This window comes from Petromyzon marinus, chromosome 37 (assembly GCF_048934315.1).
Source record: "Petromyzon marinus isolate PM22_M1 ecotype Great Lakes invasive population chromosome 37, UKy_Petmar_22M1.pri1.0, whole genome shotgun sequence".
Lineage (NCBI taxonomy): Eukaryota > Metazoa > Chordata > Hyperoartia > Petromyzontiformes > Petromyzontidae > Petromyzon > Petromyzon marinus.
The window spans coordinates 14,185,270-14,209,572 of NC_133703.1; the positions used below are offsets into that span (position 1 = coordinate 14,185,270).

Consider the following 24,303-nt stretch of genomic DNA (forward strand, 5'->3'; position numbering starts at 1 on the left):
TCTCCAACGTACGTTCACTGTGCAACAAAATGGACAAACTTCAGCTACTGATGGTGAAAAACAGAGACTTTCTTTCATCTTCTGTTTTGTGCTTCACGGAGACATTGACTGTGTGATTTGATTCCGGACACTGCGCTACAACTGGCAGGATTCCTTCTTGTAAGATCGGATCGTGACATAGCACTATCCGGCAAGACGAAAGGCGGTGGTATTTGTTTTTACATGAACAGTGGCTGGTGTGTAGATGTCACAGTGATTCTGCAACATTGTTCTCCGCTCCTTGAATCATTTTTTATACACTGTAAACCTTACTACTCGCCTCGCGAGTTCGTGTCACTCATTTTGGTCGGAGTTTATTTGCCGCCGGGTCCTCAGGTTAAAGAGGCCCAACGCATGCTCGCCGACCAGATTCTGAGTTTGGAGCGAGCAAATCCAGATTCGCTGGTTATCGTACTTGGCGACTTTAACAACGGTAATCTCAGCCACGAACTCCACAAATACATACAATTCATTAAATGCCCTACCAGAGAAGGGAACACTGGATTACTGCTACACTACAGTCAATAGAGCCTACCACGCCATCCCCCGAGCAGCACTGGGACACTCTGACCATGCCATGGTCCACCTGATTCCTGCATACAGGCAGAAACTAAAGCTCTGTAAACCTGCTGTGAGGACATCGAAACTGTGGACCAGTGAGGCTGTGGAAGATTTGCGGGCGTGCTTAGACTGTTCTGACTGGGATATGTTCACGACTGCTATCAATAGTCTCGATGAACTCACAGAGGCTGTGACGTCATACATCAGCTTCTGTAAGGACTGCTGTATTCAAACACGTACCAGGGTGAACTTCAACAACAACAAGCCCTGGTTCTCAGCAAAGCTCAGAAGGTTGAGGTTGGAGAAGGAGGAAGCGTTTAGGAGTGGGGATAGAGACAGATTCAAGGAGTCGAAGAACAGGTTTAGCAAGGCGGTGAGAGAGGCTAAACGACTGTACTCAGAGAGACTAAAACACCAGTTCTCTGCTAACGACTCTGCTTCTGTCTGGAGAGGGCTCAGGCAGATCACCAACTACAAGCCCAGAGCCCCCCACACCACTAACGACTCCCGCCTGGCCAACGACCTGAACGAGTTCTACTGCAGATTTGAAAGACAACTGGACTATCCTGAACTACCCCTTCCCACCCAAGAGGCCCCATCCCCCACCCCTACTACAGAGACGACTCTCTCCTTTCAGGAGGGAGAAGTTAATATACTTTTCAAGAGGCAGAACCCACGCAAAGAAGCTGGGCCGGACTCTGTCTCTCCAGCCACCCTCAGGCACTGCGCTGACCAGCTGTCTCCGGTGTTCACCAACATCTTTAACACCTCCCTGGAGACATGCCATGTACCAGCCTGTCTCAAGTCCTCCACCATCATTCCTGTGCCCAAAAAGCTAAGGCCAACAGGACTAAATGATTATAGAGTGGTCGCCCTTACCTCTGTGGTAATGAAGTTTTTTGAGCGCCTGGTTCTGGCACACCTCAAAGCCATCACAGACCCTCTCCTGGACCCCCTTAAGTTTGCCTACAGAGCCAACAGGTCTGTGGACGACGCAATTAACATGGCCCTCCACTTCACCTTACAGCATCTGGACTCCCCAGCATCCTACGCCAGGATTCTGTTTGTGGAATTCAGCTCTGCCTTCAACACCATCATCCCTGCCCTGCTTCAGGACAAGCTCTTCCAGCTGAACGTGCCCGACTCCACCTGCAGGTGGATTACAGACTTCCTGTCTGACAGGAAGCAATGCGTTAAGCTGGGAACACAAGTCTCTGACTCCAGGTCCATCAGCACCGGAACTCCTCAGGGCTGCGTCCTTTCCCCACTGCTCTTCTCCCTGTACACCAACAGCTGCACCTCCAATCATCTGTCCGTCAAACTCTTGAAGTTTGCGGATGACACCACCCTCATTGGGCTGATCTCTGGTGGGGATGAGTCTGACTATAGGTGGGAAGCTGACAACCTGTTGACCTGGTGTAGCCAGAACAACTTAGAGCTAAATACTCTAAAGACAGTTGAGATGGTTGTAGACTTCAGGAAGAATACAGCCCCACTCACCCCCATCACCCTGTGCAACTCCCCAGTCAAAACTGTAGATTCATTCTGCTTCCTGGGCACTATTCTCTCCCGGGACCTCAAGTGGGAACTGAACATCAGCTCCCTCACCAAGACAGCTCAACAGAGGATGTACTTCCTACGGCAGCTGAATAAATTCAACCTGCCAAAGACAATGATGGTGCACTTCTATACAGCAATCATTGAATACATCCTCACATCCTCCATAACCGTCTGGTACACTGCTGCCACTGCCAAGGACAAGAGCAGACTGCAGCGTATCATCCACACTGCTGAGAAGGTGATTGCCTGCAATCTACCAACCCTCGAGGAACTGCACACCACGAGGACCATGAGGCGAGCGAGGAAGATTGTGGCCGATTCCTCCCACCCTGGATACTCTCTGTTCCAGCTACTCCCCTCCGGCAGAAGGCTGTGGTCTATCAGGACCAAAACTTCACGCCACAAAAACAGTTTCTACCAGCCGCTGCTGGCCTCTTGAACAAGGCCAAGGGCATACACTGACGTTAACATTTTATCTACAAAATGACACCTTGCCATATTTACACTGTTACCCTATTTGTATTTTTTTGTATTTTTAGATTGTATCTTATAGCTACTTTATATTCAATATTTATTCAAAATTTTACATACTTTAGCCCCTTAGTGTTAGTTAGACTTTGTACCTTTAGTATAGTTAGACTTGTATACCACTTATTTTAGATTTAAGATTACTATATGTTGAATGTATGCACCTTCCTGCCAAAGTAAATTCCTTGTCTGTGCGAACTTTCATGGCGAATAAAACCCATTCTCATTCTGATATACATTGAAAACGCATTTCTTAGAAATGCTTTTCGTGTTTCGTTTGTTGTCCTTCCCCTGCTCCTCCGGTTAGCTCGGTTGGCTACATACGTTGTGAAAGAAGTTCAATATACTTATTACATACACGGTGAGGTGGGCATTAACACAAACCCAATCATTCGGATACATTACATTATATGTAAATCCACTGCTGGATGAAAGCCTCCCCGTGGCGTGTGGCTTGTGAAAGTTATTTGGCCATACTTCACTGGACACTGCTCAGTACCAGTTGGAAGGATTGGAAGCATGGACAATGGAGCATAGTACATTACAACAATGGGAGTTCTTCTGCACTGCCCTCTGCAGGCAATGCAACCCCACAGCAGCCCACAACACATGCAGGTGAGAATGGAGGCACATACTCTAGTGTATTATTGAGTGGATTATAATTGCGATTATTATTCAAGAAGGTTCACCGAGTCTCGAAATACATTTTAAGGATGGTCTTGGAGTGCGATGTTTGACCAGTACCACGGAAGAACGATGAGCACGAGGGAGGAAACCAGAGCACCTTTGGAAAACTTACGCATACGAGGAGCAACACTGAAGCATTGCCATCTCTTAGCTACCTCTCAGCCCCAAGGTTATACCAGCTGGAAAACCAAGATGGTTGCAATTCCAGGCTCAACGCTGTTTATCTTCTGGATGCGATGAAGGTCGGGCACATTAACGGTGATGATTTTGGCCCACGGGTGAAATACGTCATCAAATGAAAATCGGCGACGCTAGGCAAAGCAGGAGGGACAGGCGTAGGAGGGGGGGTGGGTGCGTGGGACGGGGGGGGAGGCGCACCTGGATGAAGGCCATGTAGACCTGGTCGACGTCGGGTCGCTCCTCCCTGTCCACCTTGACGCTCACAAAGTGCCGGTTGAGGACGCTCGCGACGGCCTCGCTGCAGAACGACTCACGCTCCATCACGTGGCACCAGTGGCAGGTGGAGTACCCGACTGCACGCACACACAAATCAAAGACAAAGATCCCCCATAAAGCCTTAACATACTGTTGGGGAAAGTGCTGTTATAGCGAGTAGAACCTATGTAGGCCGGCACGGCACACGAGGGGGTGAGTGGCCAGCACCATGCTCGGCCGCCTTTGTCTCCCTAGTGGCGATATTTATGCATCGCACCAGGTACTCATTTGAGGATGAGTTGACCTAGGGGAGGCCCAGCACCGGTTCAGATAATCGTAACCGGTGTCGGCCATGAGCGGGAATCGAACTCGGGCCACCGGGTTTAAAGCGCAGCGCGCTACACTACCGCTCCCCACACGCACACACACACACAGAATGAACACACAAGAGGGGTGACCCAAGGCTGGGACCACCGTCTCACAGCTGTGAATTTAAGCAGAGTCCAATCCTGAGCGATCAGTTGTCCAACCACTTCGCTCTCTCGAGATCGTGCAACTTAATCTCCTGTGCATATCGCTAGAAGTTTTTTTTTTCTCCCTGTGAAACGTCTGGCAATGCGGTTGTATTCAGGTGCTATATAAGTGTAGGTTGTGTTGTTTTCACTGTGTTTAATTATGTTTATTCAGTACCCTGCTTATATAGGAATGAATAAGAAAACAACAGGAAGCAACCCATTGGAGAGTTAATTACTGCACGGAATGCCTGAAGCTGAATTGTTTTGTTGGGAAATGTGAAAAATCGTATCATGTTGCCATGAACTACCAACAAAGAAGCTGCTAATCATGTCAAAGTGAAACCCAACATAGCTTCACATTGGAAAATGTCAACTTTCAAAGTACAAAAATTAAACATAATATAGGTAAGAGGGACTCGCACATCTTTACGAATATAACGCCAACACGCGTTGTAATGTTAAAGGTCTACAGAGTTCTCACAGCATCTATCATAATTCACATATATCATCACCTCGAGTCGCATTTTATCAATCTTCTTACAACCAGAATTAGAGTATTGGATTGCATTCAAATATAACAAATTATGGTCGCAAAGTGAGATTGCAGAAAATAAACAAAATATCACTGTGATAGCACTAACGATAACGTTTGGTGAATTATTACATCGCAGGATCATGAGAGATGGTGGTGGCTTTTGAAGGCATTTATCCAGCAGTGGACTGATGCATGTCTGATGATGATACTAAAACGCTTTGCAGGGATGTTTGATGGCATAGATGAACCACAACACCTTGTTGATCTCAAGGAGCATGAACCAGCACGCCAACCCCGGTCATCCTCACAGTGGCTTTTGGCTCGCTATTGAACAAAGACGATCACTGCATCGCGCGCTCTATGATGTGCTTCTGCGGCTATCTGGAACGCTCTTCCTTCTGAAAATATGAAGCCAATGGAGCTATGCACTTTGAAATCGTCTAGATTGAAATCTCATTTCCATAGAACTGCTTTTTGTGTTTGGTTTCTTGTCCTTCCCCTGCACCTCGGATTAGCGCGGATGACTACGTACGATGCGAAAGACGTTCAACATACATACACACAACATATTATTTCCCTCCGTTGTGGCCACTATATTTTAAAACGGCTAAAGTGTGGCTTTTAATTGTATCGCTGCCAAATTTCGTTGAACCTTTATACGTTTGTTTGACGATAGCTTTCCCACGCATGGACATTAGGAGAACTGTTCACCTGGTTTTCTGGGAGGGGGAGGGAGGTTTCTCCATCTGAGTTCAACCCCCAGCCCTTTTAACACTGGGCCCTTCACTTTAGAGAGGGTAAATTTGGCAAAATGCAAATGGAACTGTTGATTAAAGAGTAAGTGGTGGTACGAGCAAGGCCAGGAATTGTGTTTAGTACCGGGTATGAGATGAATATAATGATGAATCTGTAAATTACCTTCTGCTTCTACACAGAATAATTACATATTCTCAATAATGCCACAAGTGTTAAGACGTATTCATATGCACACACACACATACCATTTCTATTTACAACCATGTTCAAACAATTGTTCTGAATAATTGTGTTTTCACAGATATTTGTTTTCCCCAAAAGTATTATCCAACCCTGTTGACCAAACTGATATGAAAAGATTATACTGTAGGTTTCGGTAAATGTGGACTAAATTGGTGGTACGTCTAAGGTTATTACAACAATGTGATGGCAGTTTAACATGCAGTAGCAGGCTTTCACGACCAATATTATCCATTCGAGTTTTTTTTGGGTTAGATCGCGTAAATATAAATGTGTCGTTAAACCCGCCACCACCCGACACAGCCAATTAGTAAGGTTTGTTACGTAAACAGAACATGCCAATCCAACCCAAAAATCCTCCATTATAGATAATGTGATGGTGACAGTTATATAAACTTTTTCAGCCATGATCAATCCACTGCTGGATGAAAGCCCCCCCCCCCCAAGCTCCCACACCTCCCATGATCCTGCGACGCAATAATCCACCAAGCTCTCTGCCTTGATCAAAGGCGCTTATATAAAGATAACATACGAGCACATTTAGCAGTAAAACACCTAAGCTTAACTTACATGTGCGGAAACCATTTAAAACGATTTCTAATATGGAGAAATTACTGATGTCATCTACCTACAAGTCACTTCTAACGAACGTTCAACGTCGAACCAAAAATTAACGACCCTCGGCCATGACTGACAATGCCGGATGAAGGTCAACCAACCCATCCGCATTCGCCCAATCACACAAAAAATAATCGTCCAAAAATTTCCGCGACCAATTTCAACATCCAAAACTCAGCACACTCATCTCGAACAGTGCCCTTTAAGGTGAACATCGTTGTGATCGGTGATGTTTCAAATAAAGATTCCGATTCTGATTGAGGCAATGTCACTTCTTCGAAGAAGGGCCATTGCCCCGCCTCTTATAAAAATGTCCTTCTTTAGGGCAGCGCCGTCGCTGTCAGAATGCGTCGAGGTTTTGTTGCCTGTGCTTGTGCACCCCTGCGAACACAGTGACACTTTTTTTTTTGGCTACGCGCTGCAGCTAGACACCTTTTTTTGTGTCGCACTACAAATACCGAGCTTACTCAGGCCACAGTCCTTTACCGCTTGTCCCAGGCTTTAAGTATTACCAAATGTAAATTAGCTCGAAGCAATGACCTAGTTTTTCCGAAGGTGGACTTGACACCTTGCGTGGCTGCAGGTCTCCCGCTGTGGTTGCCCACGTGAATACAATCAGCCACCGACCGCCCTCGAACCGAGCGGAAAGTACGCCGGGCTGTTTGAATAAAAAAAAATCCCTGCATTAATTTTACAACGTTCCAGCTGATGACAAAAGCTGTGATCAATGCACTCTATTTTTGAGACATCTTCAAAAGTAATGTCCTACTTAATTTCCGGCGTCTTCTCTGAGGAATTACCGAAGTGAATATCTCAAATTTTATGGAATACGACTTAGATGTTATATAGTGCCCTCCATGCAAGGTTGACTATGTATGGTGTGAAAGAAGTTCAACATACAGAACATATTAATTATGCTTTACAAATAAAAAAAGCCACTGGCCAAGCAATCCAACTCAAAATTAATCTAGGTAAAACAAATGTTTTTAAAATTGTATTTAAAAGACTCGATGGTGCCAGCATTGCTGTTGACCTACAAGAATTCCAGAGGGAGGGAGCAAAACAACTAAAGACCTCTGCTGCCTCCTGATATTAGGATGATGTACTTATGCAATTTGTACTTACATACTTGATATATTTCCATATAGCGACGTGCTTATTTCTCTTTGGATTCTTCCCGTATAAACCAAAATTCAGAAACCAACGGAGACTTGTCATAGCCTAAATCCCAACTGAAAATTGTCCGAGGCTACGTTGTAAATCAAAAGCAACTGCATTGATGTAACAATCGTTCTACATATCTCCTTTGATGTAACAATGGTTATACATATTTTATTTGATGTAACAGTGGTTAAACACATCTCCTTTGATGTAACAATGGTTATACATATTTTATTTGATGTAACAATGGATATACATTTCGCCTTTGATGTGACAATAATTACACATATCTCATTTGATGTAACAATGGTTAAACACATCTCTTTTGATGTAACAATGGTTATACATATTTTGTTGATGTAACAATGGTTAAACACATCTCCTTTGATGTAACAATGGGTATACATATTTTATTGATGTAACAATAGATATACATATTTTGTTGATGTAACAATGGTTAAACACATCGCCTTTGATGTAACAATGGTTAAACACATCTCCTTTCCTAGAGATCCCACATATCACTGGCTCTTCAGCTGGATAAATAATGGGGGTAAATTTGATTCACCTTAAGTGCACACTATTGATGTACATCTATAACCCGCATCGGGAAAGAAAGTGTTATAATTTCTTTAAACTCTGACTGTTGATGCACATCTAAAAGTCAAAGTAGTTTATTGCTCAATTTAGCATTGAGAAAGTGGCAATTTTCCATTAACAGCCACAAGCCAGTGATTACAACTCCATATTCCCATGCAGGCGCGAGTCAAAAATAATGATGCTGATGGACCGAGTTAACCCTCAACCGGGATTTGAACTCACAATCTATCTTGAGTGAGCCACTCGCACTACTACCGAGTCATGTGGAATTGTTGAATTGCAATTCACAAAGCGCAGTTCACGGATGTCAATGCGAGGTGTTGGGCCTTTGAATCATTACTTCCTTGCTACCTGTCACTTCATTCTTGGCCATGAGGCCCTCCAATTGACCGATGTAATTAAAAACATTTTGGCTCAAGTGTATACAGTGAGGGAAAAAAGTATTTGATCCCCTGCTGATTTTGTACGTTTGCCCACTGACAAAGAAATGATCAGTCTATAATTTTAATGGTAGGTTTATTTGAACAGTGAGAGACAGAATAACAACAACAAAATCCAGAAAAACGCATGTCAAAAATGTTATAAATTGATTTGCATTTTATTAAGGGAAATAAGTATTTGACCCCTCTGCAAAACATGACTGATACTTGGTGGCAAAACCCTTGTTGGCAATCACAGAGGTCAGACGTTTCTTGTAGTTGGCCACCAGGTTTGCACACATCTCAGGAGGGATTTTGTCCCACTCCTCTTTGCAGATCTTCTCCAAGTCATTAAGGTTTCGAGGCTGACGTTTGGCAACTCGAACCTTCAGCTCCCTCCACAGATTTCTTATGGGATTAAGGCCTGGAGACTGGCTAGGCCACTCCAGGACCTTAATGTGCTTCTTTTTGAGCCACTCCTTTGTTGCCTTGGCCGTGTGTTTTGGGTCATTTTCATGCTGGAATACCATTCCATGACCCATTTTCAATGCCCTGGCTGAGGGAAGGAGGTTCTCACCCAAGATTTGACGGTACATGGCCCCATCCATCGTCCCTTTGATGCGGTGAAGTTGTCCTGTCCCCTTAGCAGAAAAACACCCCCAAAGCATAATGTTTCCACCTCCATGTTTGACGGTGGAGATGGTGTTCTTGGGGTCATAGGCAGCATTCCTCCTCCTCCAAACATGGCGAGTTGAGTTGATGCCAAAGAGCTCCATTTTGGTCTCATTTGACCACAACACTTTCACCCAGTTGTCCTCTAAATTATTCAGATGTTCATTGGCAAACTTTAGACGGGCATGTATATGTGCTTTCTTGAGCAGGGGGACCTTGCGGGCGTTGCAGGATTTCAGTCCATCACGGCGTAGTGTGTTACCAATTGTTTTCTTGGTGACTATGGTCCCAGCTGCCTTGAGATCATTGACAAGATCCTCCCGTGTAGTTCTGGGCTGATTCCTCACCGTTCTCATGATCATTGCAACTCCACGAGGTGAGATCTTGCATGGAGCCCCAGGCCGAGGGAGATTGACAGTTCTTTTGTGTTTCTTCCATTTGCGAATAATCGCACCAACTGTTGTCACCTTCTCACCAAGCTGCTTGGCAATGGTCTTGTAGCCCATTCCAGCCTTGTGTAGGTCTACAAACTTGTCCCTGACATCCTTGGAGAGCTCTTTGGTCTTGGCCATGGTGGAGAGTTTGGAATCTGATTGATTGATTGATTGCTTCTGTGGACAGGTGTCTTTTATACAGGTATTTTTAAGAGTGTGCTCCTAATCTCAGCTCGTTACCTGTATAAAAGACACCTGGGAGCCAGAAATCTTTCTGATTGAGAGGGGGTCAAATACTTATTTCCCTCATTAAAATGCAAATCAATTTATAAAATTTTTGACATGCGTTTTTCTGGATTTTTTTGTTGTTATTCTGTCTCTCACTGTTCGTATAAACCTACCATTAAAATTATAGACTGATTATTTCTTTGTCAGTGGGCAAACGTACAAATTCAGCAGGGGATCAAATACTTTTTTCCCTCACTGTGTCCAGCACTGGATTACGAGTGGAAATGTTTTACATCCACACGCCGTGGAAAGAGGCAGAGACGACAACAAATAACTCATGCATTCGGCTCAAAACACAGCATAGTGTGGCTATACATTGTAAAATAACAGCAACAAATTATATATTTTTTCTTTATCTCTCATTCATTGATCCGTTGTGCTGAAAAATAAACTTGAGAACGTGAAACGCAAGCAGTCTTGTCACATAAGGAGCGTGGCTTCTACCTTGACATTGATATGGCCTCTTTTTAGATCCTGGCTTCTTCAAGGCCTTCAATGGACAAAAACTTAATTGTGAAAAGTCTGGATAATTTGAGGTTTTGTTGATGCTGTTGTTGGGAGTCAGTAACTTCCCACTGCTGGGCAAAAGCCTCCCTCATTTTCTTTCTATTCTTTCCTTCGTCGCTAATGCCCAGTAGGAACCTCTGAACTCTCGGATTTCAATGGTTGATTTAATCAGTTTTCAGCTTCAGTTTTTCAGTTTCATTTATTAGGTATAGCCCTGTGAGCAATGCGGCTCTTGACTCGGGTGCAACAGCAACAAAACAAAAACATGAACAATGAACATCTTCAAGAGACTAAGCGCAACAGAAAATTCAGGGAAAAACAGCAAAGTCTTCCAGAAAAAGCACCGTATATCAACGCTGTGCGCAAAAATCCCAGTGGGATGTAAGTCAAACAATAACAACCATAAGACATATTCTTAGTTTTTTCGGTAAAGTCACGTTGAAGAGAAACAACAAAATAACAAAATATATATAAAACAATAAAAAATTCTCACGACGTTTCGACCATAACTCAAACGGTCATCATCAGGTGTGTCGGTTTGCATAAATTTATTTTGAAAACGGCATATTTATTTATTTATATAAAAATAACGTTTGTGTCACGCGCAACGATTGGCTGTTTGCCAGGACTAGTCCATCTATTTTTTGAAAAGAGGAGGGGGGAGACGAAATTTGTTTTTATGTATGCTGTCTGAAAGCCACTGTAAGCGTGAACAATCAATCAAGAACTGAAATGATTTATCAAATCTTTCCAATGATTGCTAAGATAGAATCCATCTTCTCGGTTGAAATTGTCTCTGTGTTTGTATATGTGGATAGCCTCATGAACGAATCTCTCATGGAAGCCAGATGGCTTACAAAGAACCTCCGTCTTGGAAAAGTCAATGGCATGTGAGCCTACTGAATTAGAACAATGATCTGCTACGGCCGAGGTGTTGGTCCTACCGTGTTTAAGGTCTGCTTTATGTTCACGAATGCGGTCCGAGATATGGCGTTTGGTTTCTCCAATGTAACTACTACCACAGAGGCAACTTAGTTTGTAGACACCAGGGTATTGTATGTCCGGAATCACATCTTTTACAGACGGAACCAGATCACGGATTTTGTGTAATGTGTTGAAACGGACCTGGATCTTGTGTTTATTCAAGATTTTGGAGATCTTTTTTGTGATCCCAGCAATGTAGGGTAAAGTGATGGTTTTGAAAGGCTCCTCAAGAGGGTTCTTCTTCATGGTTTGAGTGATAGCTTTGCGGATTGTATAGTCGGAGTAACCATTAGCCCTAAGAGCTTGGTGTACGTGCTTGAGTTCACTGCTTATGTGTTCCTGGTCGGATATGCATTGGGCTCTATGATACAGAGTCTTGATGAGAGAATTCTTCTGTGATGGATGGTGGTGGGAATCCGGTTTCAGATAAGCATCCGTATGGGTAGCTTTCCTGTAGACAGAGTGGCTCATTGAACCATCAGGTCTCTTTTTAATTAGGACATCCAAAAAAGGTATCTTGCCATCTATTTCGACTTCCATGGTAAATCTGATGGCTGGGTGTATGGAATTGATGTGGTCGAAGAATTGGTCTAGAGCAGGCCGGCCATGTGGCCAGATGACAAAAGTGTCATCCACGTACCTCTTCCATAAGGTTGGGCGCAGAGTGGCAGTCTGGATGGCGTCAGTCTCAAATTTCTCCATGAAAATGTTAGCTATAACTGGAGAAAGGGGGGAGCCCATTGGGGTGCCCTCAGTTTGTTTGTAGAAAGTTCCATTCCAAGTGAAGTATGTATTGGTTAAACAGTGTCTCACCAGGGGGGGTACCTCAGTGTTTAGTCCTTGATGAACCAAGTCTTCAATGATTGCAATGGTGTCAGGTACAGGAACCTTGGTGAATAAGGAAACTACATCAAAACTGACAAGCAGGTCGTCTGGGGACAGGGAAATACCCTTGATTGTTGATACCAGGTGAGTAGAATTTTGTACCGCAGAGGTGGTCTTTCCAGTGAAAGGACGCAGGATTTCAGACAAAAAACGAGCTAGTTTGTAGGTGGGGGAGCTGATAGTAGAAACTATGGGACGAAGAGGTGTATCAACTGTATCAAAAGTTGCCTCTGTGGTAGTAGTTACATTGGAGAAACCAAACGCCATATCTCGGACCGCATTCGTGAACATAAAGCAGACCTTAAACACGGTAGGACCAACACCTCGGCCGTAGCAGATCATTGTTCTAATTCAGTAGGCTCACATGCCATTGACTTTTCCAAGACGGAGGTTCTTTGTAAGCCATCTGGCTTCCATGAGAGATTCGTTCATGAGGCTATCCACATATACAAACACAGAGACAATTTCAACCGAGAAGATGGATTCTATCTTAGCAATCATTGGAAAGATTTGATAAATCATTTCAGTTCTTGATTGATTGTTCACGCTTACAGTGGCTTTCAGACAGCATACATAAAAACAAATTTCGTCTCCCCCCTCCTCTTTTCAAAAAATAGATGGACTAGTCCTGGCAAACAGCCAATCGTTGCGCGTGACACAAACGTTATTTTTATATAAATAAATAAATATGCCGTTTTCAAAATAAATTTATGCAAACCGACACACCTGATGATGACCGTTTGAGTTATGGTCGAAACGTCGTGAGAATTTTTTATTGTTTTATATATATTTTGTTATTTTGTTGTTTCTCTTCAACGTGACTTTACCGAAAAAACTAAGAATATGAATTACTGCAGTCACGAAAGCTTTAAATCAAAATTTAACCATAAGACAATTTATATTAATGCTATCAGTCTAACTCTTTACTACAACAAACAAATATGGCTAAACCGAAACGTTTTCGAAATCACCAAAATAAAGCTATAAAAACAATGTAACAGTGATCATAGGAACTGTGCTTAAAATTTAACAATAAACGATATACATAAAATGTACGACCAAACTTTTCAGCCATAGCTAGCTGCATGAGTCACTCCATAACAGCAGGAGTATCCGTAGGAGTATCGACATTTTTCAATGCACCTTTAAAGATCAGCACACTATAATCAAAACTTAAGATCATACTTTGCAGTGGTCATCCGGAGCGATACATTTGATTTCAGGCCACTGAATAGCAGTGGCAGCTAGGAGTGTACAACTCCTCTACAGCAGTTTATCACCACCTAAGTAACACACCATTGGCTTTCAGACGCGTCAATAAATAATTCACACAACACATACATCTGTGAAAAAAGCACGCATTTCTGCATGTTGTTTTAAAACTCATGGTTTTCTGGCCTGCACTATTATTCATGTTATGATGATGAATTTTCTTAACAGATTTGAAAATTAGTTATTGCTGCCTCTAAACATTTGGTTTCAATGTAGTTTCCCTCAATAACTACTTTGCTTTTCCCCTTTTAAATCAAACTTTCAAAGTGATCTTGAGGATAACAGTACTCTTCTTTGTTTTTTTCTGTAAAGTCACGTAGAATGAGAATAAAATAAATTGATAAAATAAAATAACACAATAATATTCTCACGACGTTTCGGCCACAACACAAGCGGCCTTCATCAGGTGAAGGGACGAGACTGTCTGGTAGGACAGCGCTGGAGTGAAAAAGCCACGCTCAGATCACGACCTTTAAGCTGTGTGAGAAGAAACAAAGTGCCTTGACAAAGGAATTATCATATAATTTAGCATTGAAATGGCTGAGTGATTAGCTTGTGACTGGTCACAGAAATGGCTATGTTAAAGTTAAAGCATACACATCCGCAGAGGCACCCCTTGACAAAGGAATTAGCATAGAATTTAGCATTGAAATAGCTAAGTTAAAGCATACACATCCGCAGAGGCACCCCTTGACAAAGGAATTAGCATAGAATTTAGCATTGATATAGCTGAGTGATTAGCTTGTAACTGGTCACAGAAATAGCTATGTTAAAGTCAGAGCATACACATTCACCGAGGCACCTAGTACAAATCAAACAGGAGAATTTAGCATTGAAATAACTAGGCGAATTTAGCATTGAAATAACTGAGTGATTAGCTAGTGACTGGTCACAGAAATGGCTATGTTGAAGTTAAGGCCTACACATCTGAGCTATTCATAGTAACTGGGTATACAATACAATATATAATGAATACTATATAGTGAACCAATAAAAAACTAAAATATAAATTACCTTAATGTTATCAATAAACTCTATATTCTCCAATCAGCTAAGCTACCAACAATAAGTCGTTATATATCACAATGCTATATGGCGAAAAAATGGGTGGATTCTTACCCTCAACTTTAGCAACACGGATAGCTACGGGCCCCGTTCAGACGGACGAGTTCATCCATGGTCGGAACAGAGGAGGGGGAGAGAGACAGCTGCGAGGCGCTATTATACTCCATGTTGTAAACCATACCATTAACCGTGGTGTGAGAGGTATTAAGAGTCAATGCTGGCGAAAGAGCTGCGGTCTGAAGGTCATCGTAAAATACAATTAATTAAGAACGGAAATGGTTTAAAACATCTTTCCAATGGTTACTAAGCCAGAATTCATCTTCTCGGTTGAAATTGTCTCTGTGCTTGTATATGTGAATGGCCTCATGAACGAATCTCTCATGGTTGCCGGTTGGTTTGCAAAGAACCTCCGTCTTGGAGAAGTCAATGTCATGTGAGCCCACTGAATTATAACAGTGATCTGCCACGGCAGAGGAGTTCGTTCTACCGTGTTTCAAGTCTGCTTTATGTTCGCGGATGCGGTCCGAGATATGTCGTTTGGTTTCTCCAATGTAGCTACTACCACAGAGGCACTTTAGTTTGTAAACGCCCGGGTACTGTATGTCTGGAACAGCATCTTTTACAGATGGAACTAAATCACGGATTTTATGTACTGTGTTGAATCGGACCTGGATCTTGTGTTTATTCAGGATTTTGGAGATCTGTTTAGTGACCCCTGCAATGTAGGGTAAGGTGATGATTTTGAGTGGCTCCACAAGAGGATCCTTCTTCATGACTGGAGTGATGGCTTTGCGGATTGTGTAGTCGGAGTAACCATTAGCCCTGAGAGCCTGGTGTACGTGCTTGAGTTCATTGGTAATGTGTTCCTGGTCGGAAATGCATTGGGCTCTATGGTATAGAGTCTTGATGAGGGAGTTCTTCTGGGATGGATGGTGGTGGGAATCCAGTTTCAAGTAAGCATCTGTATGGGTAGCTTTCCTGTAGACAGAGTGGCTCATTGAACCATCATGTCTCCTTTTAATTAAGACATCCAAAAAGGGTAGTTTGCCATCTTTTTCGACCTCCATGGTAAATCTGATGGCTGGGTGTATGGAATTGATGTGGTCGCGGAATTGGTCTAGAGCAGGCTGGCCATGTGGCCAGATGACAAAGGTGTCATCCACGTACCTCTTCCATAAGGTCGGGCGTAGAGTGGCAGTCTGGATGGCGTCAGTTTCAAATTTTTCCATGAATACGTTGGCTACAACCGGAGATAGGGGGGAGCCCATTGGGGTGCCCTCAGTTTGTTTGTAGAAAGTTCCATTCCAGGTGAAGTATGTGTTGGTTAAGCAATGTCTCACCAGGGGGGGTACATCAGTATGCAGTCCTTGATGAACCAGGTCTTCAATGATAGCGATGGTGTCAGGTACCGGGACTTTGGTGAACAAGGACACCACATCAAAACTGACAAGCAGGTCGTCTGGGGACAGGGAAATGCCTTTGATTGTCGATACCAGGTGAGTAGAATTTAGTACCGCAGAGGTGGTTTTTCCAGTGAAAGGTCGCAGTATATCAGCAAGAAAACGTGCCAGTTTATAGGTGGGGGAGTTGATAGTAGAGACGATGGGACGAAGGGGTGTATCTTCTTTGTGTATCTTTGGAAGGCCATATAATCTTGGTGGTCTGGCAGCAGAGGGTTTCAACGAGAACTGTTTGATCTCATCAATTAATGCTGTTGAATCAGAGATGATTTTGTTCGTTTTGGTAACCAGGCTGTTGGTGGGATCTCTTTTTATTTTTGTATAGCTGCCATCGTTGAGTAGTTCTTGAATTTTGTTGTTATATTCTGTTTTGTCCATGATGACAGTGGCATTGCCCTTGTCGGCTGAGAGGAAGACAATATCATCCCTCTTAATGGCACAATACTGCACTTGCAGAGAGGTGAATAGACATCTCAAAGATTTATAGGGATAATAAGCAAATACTGTGAATAATTACAAAATGCTTTTCCCATCAGATATGTAAGACAGAACCAGGTACTTATGTGTAGCAAGTTTGATTGTCTCAGCTTAGTCACAAAAACTGGAAAGTTAATGAAGCGCTATTTATTCCCATTGCTGTTGCATGGGGGCACTGAATGGAATATACTGCCCCGTGAATCAAGATGCCGCAGATACAATTTGGATATAAACATCTGCAAAAATGTAACAAAGGGGTTTCTTCGCATTATGCAAACCAAAAAGTTATTCTAATTTTGACTTAAAACTTTCGTGACTGCAGGAATTCATATTCTTTGGTTCTTTCGGTAAAGTCACGTAGAGAGAAAAATAATAATTAAAAAAGTGAATAAAAGAAACTAATGTAGACTGTAGCCTCGTTCTTAATCGGAGTGAGTGTACTGGAAATTTATGTGGACTGTAGCCTGGTTATTAAGTTTGGTGAGTGTACTGGCAGTCTATAATGTAGACTTTAGCAATGGTTATTAAGCTGGTGAGCGTATTGGCAGTCCATAATGCAGACTGTAGTTTAAGGTTAAGAACCAGGCTACAGTCTGCATTATAGACTGCCAGTACGCTCACTAGCTTAATAACCATTGCTACAGTTTACATTATAGACTGCCAGTACACTCACCAAATTTAATAACCAGGCTACAGTCTACATTATAGACTGCCAGCACACTCACCAAGGTTAAGAACCAGGCTACAGTCTACATTATAGACTACGAGTATGCTCACCGAGGTTAAGAACCAGGCTACAATCTACATTGTTGACTGCCAGTACACTCACTCAGATTAATCACCATTGCTACAGTCTACATTATAGACTGCCAATACGCTGACCAGCTTAAAACCAGGCTAGTCTACATCATAGACTGCCAGTACGCTCACCGAGGTTAAGAACCAGGCTACAGTCTACATCATAGGCTACGAGTACGCTCACCGAGGTTAAGAACCAGGCTACAGTCCACATTATAGATTACCAGTACACTCATTCCGATTAAGAACCAGGCTACAGTCTACAGTAGTGTGTTTTAATTATTTTTTCTTATTTTTTATGATTGTTTTTCTATCTATGTGACTTTACCAAAGGAACCAAAGACTATAAGCTATTCTAAGTTTTGTCCTACGCGGATAAATACTGATTCAGCAATGTTCACTGTGAATACCAAAGTAATCAATCTTCTTTTTGACTTTTCCCTTAATAGTTTTCTCTAATCACCAAAATGTGTTTAAAATTATATGGGGCACAGCTGAGCTATTTGTCAGCAACATATTCAAAGGTGGCGAGAGAAACTCAGCTTTTGCATTCTTTCCAACAATTCATCATCATCAAGTCACGATACATGCAACTGCTGGATAAAGGTCTCCACTAAACCAGCACCATCTCTCACGATCCTGTGATGTAACAATTAGATCTCAATTACATCACCAGCTTCTACAAACTGCGCAACGCATTTCGCCACTCAGAGCCTCACACCGTGGATTGACCATGAGCATATATTTACATCGTATTTTCGTCTTGCAAAATGATAAAAACTTTTAAAATGTTTTTTTTTTTTACTCTGGCAGTGGTTAACTCTGTGTCTTCTTGCCAAATAAGCTGAGCGTGTGGTGGACGGTGGAGGCAAAGGTAACTGTGTTGACAAGACCAGATTGAACACAATTTGAACTTTGGTTTGATCTTTAATAGAAGCCAGGATTTTAATGCAGGGATTTCAGCAATATGGAGCCAAGTGTGTTGGGCATGGCGGTGCATAACCTTAGAGCCAGTGCTTTTCTTTGTACGTGTGGCTGGTGGACAGTGCAAACATCATCATGTCCGGAAGAAATCCACGCACACGGCTATAAGGCTATGGCATAAAAGGGCAGCACAGCAAGTAGGTTCCGAACATATATGTGTGTGTGGAAATTGTTATTGGCGCCTCAAGATGCACTGCATGGAAGGCGCCCTTTAAATAATAAATCATTAATGCATTTTCACCTTGCACGTGTGATTCTTTTGTTTCTCTCCAGACACTCTGGTTTTTTCAAAAACATGCAAAACAAGGTGCAGCTGTTTGTTGAAAAAATAACGTTTTTAAATTAATTGTTGGTCTTTTCCAAGTACATGTCTATTTACCATCTTCTCTGGATTTATAAGATGCTCCAGGCAGTACCCGATGTCAATACAGCTATCTCATCTCTTTCACGTGCACACACACACACATCCGATTATAAGATGCACCCTCAAATTTTGCTTTGAAATAACAGTGGAGAAAAAATTGCGTCTTAAAATCCGAAGAATATGGTGTTGCCCATAAGATTTTTTTTTAGTTTGGATCGCATGAATATAAATGTATTGTGAATTCTGCCATCACCTGACACAGGCAATTAGCAAGGTTTGCCACGTAAACAAAACATGCCAATTCATTACAAGTTGAGTACACCAGTGTGTTGGAGAGTAAACCCACAACACTCTCCAACACACCAATGTGCTCAACGAGTAACGAATTGACATCTTTTGTTGACGTGACAAACCTTACTAACTGGCAGATTTTACAACACATTTATATTTACGTGATCTAAACCAAAAAAATATATTATGGAAAATATTGGTCGCGAAAGCCTACGTCTTATTCTAATGCATAAATTACAGTACGACACTTTAAATAACCCTCCCTGTGACTGTGAATGAATGGCGGAATGTTAAAATTCACAACACGAGATAGGCAAGGTGAAATACACTATCGCGTGCATCACAATGGCAATCAATGGGGCAGCAGGAATGCGCACCGAGGCTTCGCGTGTGGAGTGTCCGTTCCGCACCGCGTTTTTCCGCCTATGGCGCCGACAAAACGAGCACTCCCCTCTGCTCCCTCTGAAAACGGAGCATATGCAGCTTACCTCCAAGGCAAAGTGCATCGTTCTGTGGTCTGGTCCAATAATTGGATGTCTTGCTCTGAACTAATGGTGGGCAAGGGAGTTGATGGACCGCGAGCATGACGTGTGCCTTCTTTCGTTAGGACCTTCCGTGCTCCCAATCGGCGGTGCTGTTGATGGCCCGCCCCAGACACTTATCAACTCCTGACTAGAGATTCATGTATTCGTTAATGTGACCGGAAAGCCTTGTGGTTTTGTACACTTGCCACTGCTGCCATTCACAATTATTAGATGTGAATTGGTTAATCACCCCACATTATTTCCAGTCCGTGCACCCATCCGACTTCAACGTGTTTCCACTGTTAAAGCATCACTTTTGTTGAAATACATGTCATATTGTCAATTTGATGTTCGTTGTGAACAAGTGGCTTGCGAAGCAAGACAAAACGTTCCCCGATGTGGCAATTAAGTCCTTGGTTTAATGACATCGCACGCCAGGGGGAAATGTTAAAAATACAGATGTAATCAAGGTCAGGATTTGCTTTCAATGTCAGACCATAGACTCTCCAAACCCCTCCTATTTCTCTGCCCCTCAAAAGAGTAATACACAAAAACTGAAAAATGGTGCAATGCAATTGTTATTTAAAACAATGATGTTGCTTGAAATAATAACATAAGACACTGTTCGTTGCGAGAAATTTGGCTCTGCAATCAACCTACAACTTTGTTCAAAATATTTTTTAATTTGTTGCAAAAGCAACAAGCAATCTTATTGGCTGGATGGGGTCATGCGGAGGCTATGGCAACCGAATGTGACAGCATGGAGATGTTGAATCAAAGAATCTGATTCATCTATCTTTTTGAAGGTAAATAACTTACACCTTATATTGTTTTATTTGCACTGGAATAGCTTCACACTGCACATGTCAGGCTTCTATGGTTCGGCCTTCCGCAGGGTCTGCTTTACTGAGGCTTTGTGTACACTTGCAGTGGAGATGCTGTGTCGCATTTAGGGAGCTGGTACACATCCACTCCTAGAGCACATTACGCATTGGCAAACATACCATTTGCTGAAAATGGCTACAAAAAAAGCTTTAAAAAATAATAAAACGTACGCAACTGCACGTTGACATACTTTGTCCGATGTATCACAGTACAGCATCATCACCTGCGCAGCATGTGCTGTCACTTAAGGCTGTAAGTGTTGCTTGAGTCCAGGCAACATAGGCCACATTATTATAATGAACGGGGTTGAAATGGAGTTCTGGGAGAAAAATGTGTTCGAATTTGTTTCGTCACACAATTTTTCTTAGGAAAACCGATGATGTTCCAGGATTTATTCCTGTGTTTTTTTCATCCCATTTGAGTGGTGTATGAAAGAATGTATCCACAGTGTAAAGCGATCCGTAGAGTCTAATGTGAGTTTAACGCACGATGAAAAGTCTAAGTTGGCACGTGTGAAATATGGCCTGTCGTCATTTACGGTTCAACGCCGAGCAGCATCTGTATCCACAGAGGGATATATTGACCCACAAGAAAAACAAGTAGACCTCAATATTGGCCATACATTTCAAGCAATTTAAAGAAGTGGGTAATCGTCAGTATGATAAAGCGGCTTTTTTTAATTGGCGTGAAATGTCAACCAATTAGGGCTGTAATTCAGACAGATATAAAGTTTCAACATTTCCTGATGAGCTCATAAAATACAAGGGTGTTTGAACGTATTTGGACGAAATTTTATTTTCATCCGTGCTGGGATGGTGACGATGCATTCAGTTTCATGCATATGAATCATTTGGCGGGACCCCACTGTCCCGCAAAAATCAAGCCAATGATGATTATTTTTCAGTCCGCGCGCTCGTGATCGCCAACAAATACTTTTCGATCCGCGCCGATTGCCTCGACTACTATCCAGCCATCCCGCCCAATCTCGTTGCCGAGTTGGACGACGACAGCAACACGCCGCCCGCCCAGACTCTTGCCAACAAGCGCCGGCAGCAGGCGGCGATCAACACGATGGGCGCCACCCCACCGGCCAAACACAAGCCCCGGGGGGCGTCCGCCGCAGTCGCGCGCGGCGACGACGCCCTCCGGTCAGCCGTCGATCCTCAGCTTCTTTGTCAAGGCGAGCCCGCCACCCCCCAGGCGAGTGAATTTAACGTGTTTATGTAATTTTTCAACTTTTTACGAAACTTAGTGCCCCGAGTAGCTCTCTACGAGGCCAATCGATTGACCACTAGTTTTGTTGTCGGTAAGGCAAGACTCGTGTCGCTACGCGGTTTTTCCCACCCCGGGGCAGTGATGGGACCCCGGGGTCCCGCCAATTGCTTCATCTGTCAAATACTGACGAGGTCCACGAGTAACTCACTTCCTACAACTACACATAATTACTGTGCGTACAGAATTCCACCCGATATTTATTATTGGGATGATTTTGAAACGTTAACTGTGTGGTTGCTTAATTTTATCGAACTTCCCAGTTGGTGAAATGTGAAGAAACTGATGCGGTGCTTTCGTAATAAGTTCCACATGGTTACTCTACCTTAATTTTCAAAAAATGTAAAAAAAACATTTAAAAAATAAGACTAAAATTATTACACAAGTAGATTGCGCTCATAAGTAGGGAGGGGTATAGAAGTTTTCGAATAAACTTAATCTTGCACGACTGGAGCTGCATGTGGAAGCAAATTGTTGGCAAGACTCAGCATGTGTGTCTAGTGGCAAACAACATTTTTAAAATATATATATAGCACAGAGCCAGGGTCATGGCCCAATTAATCTGCAGTTTTTCTAAAATCGCACTTACCTAACTTTGATAATTATTATGTGTGTATGTTGAACTCCTTTTGCACTGTACGTAGTCAACCGTGCTCATTGAAATAACCTCGTACTTGACGAGATATGATCCTCGGGGGCATTGACATGCAAATGCCTCATTTTCTATTTGACTGGAACAAAGCCACACGTTTTATATTTCTGCCCGCACCATGGCCAAAAATCTGGTTTCCTGGAGGCGAGTTTAAAGCCAAAAAGTGGCTTGTGTTATTGTACGTTCGTGAGTAATGGATTGCCAGCATTGCCCGCACACGTAACCTTGTTAGAGAGCTGTGCCTTTTGAAGGGAGGGTTCTCAAGCCTGGAAAGGGAATTTTGGCTTGTGTCCCACCCCCTGCTTTAGGGGACAGACAGCGTAACACTACACAGACACACTTAGCGTTCAGGCTTAAAAGAAAGTGTGGGAAGAAAGAACAGGGTTGGGATTTAAACAGCGGCCATAGACAAGTTCAAATGCGAGATAGAGAACGAATGGTCCTTTGCCATGAGAGTCCAGAGTAGACAAATACCAGTGCCTCAAGACCTCTTGCCAGGAACATAGGAGGCTTAAAGCCCCATCTGTTGGGGATTACTTTTCGGGAAACATTTTTGTGTGAACGGGAATTCAAGAACGACAAGTGTTTACACAACGTGTTGATGGTTCCAACAAACGTATGCATGCAATAATAAACTATCCTTAACTCATAATACCGGGTAGAACCATATAAGGTAATCTGAATAATGCACCTCGTTTGCTGCCAAGTACATTTCCATTCAATCGAGTCGCAATCTTAACGTTGAAAAAAAATGAACGTACCATCCACGCAGATACAGAAACGTGACTTTTTGGATTCAACAGTTATCGATTCCCCCTACATAATAGCGGCAATAACGGACTTGAGATGTTTTGAACTAAACCGCCCATGTTACTCGAAATCCTTCACACTTTGTTTTTTTACGGTTTATTTTAGCAAAAATAATATAAAGTTCCTTCTTATCTGATCACTTGATTGGACACATTCCAAGAATCCAATACTCACTTGTAGGTCCAAAATTTGAAACAAAATTCAGATTAAATCTCATTCTGAACGGAAGCAATTGTGCAACCCAATAGAGTATAACATTGGGTCAAATTTCTCCTTAACACAAAGCCTCGGCTTCAAGAAATCATAACTGTCTTCCATTGATTTACCAGATCCCCTCTTGTGATATAACCTTAATAAAATAAAGTCACTGGCACCTACGCTGTTGTTTTAGAAAAATAAAATCATTGATCATTTCCAATTTTTTAAATGTTATATTTGTATTTTTTCTCTCTAACATTTACACAATGTTTATATTATGCAACTGTAATCGGTCTATTCTGTATATTTCCATGGCACATATGCCCAATTGTTGTCTGAAAAGTAATATCATCCATAATTTTGAAACCTTTGCTACTGCACCTAAAACTAAATTATTTGTTTATTTTGACAGGTAAGGCCTACTGATCTATATAGCTTTTTTTCAGAAACGCTCTGGCTACAAATGATAGCCCAATGAAGTGGCTTATCACGTGGAAATTTATTTCAAACAAATAATTTTAAACGCATGTTTCTAAATTTGGTGGAATAAACCGGAGAACCTGGAAAAAAATCCACGCAACCACAGGGAGAACATGCAAACTCCAAATATACAGCAGGCGTCAGGGTCGGGATCAAACACACGACCTCCTGTACACCAGGCAAGGTGGTTAACATCCCGCCACCGTGGCACCTGTATTTATTCTGGCATTCTCCCAAGTTTTCTTTCACAAAAGACACATGTGGCCTCAAAAGCCACATGTGTCTTTTGATTTAAAGACAACGATGTCAAAAAGACAAAGAGTCTAGGCATTTAAACGGGTGTTGGG

General features: G+C 42.6%; 1 protein-coding gene across 2 annotated transcripts in view; it reads right to left on the reverse strand.

Annotated features, from left to right (window-relative positions):
- SPATA20 (spermatogenesis associated 20) overlaps window positions 1–24,303 on the reverse strand; it is a 95,767-nt gene that overhangs the window by 59,824 nt on the left and 11,640 nt on the right. For both annotated transcript variants that reach the window (XM_032967331.2, XM_032967330.2), the window contains exon 4: window positions 3,754–3,908. In XM_032967331.2, coding sequence (XP_032823222.2) covers window positions 3,754–3,908 — 155 coding nt within the window. The remainder of the gene's footprint in view (window positions 1–3,753; window positions 3,909–24,303) is intronic.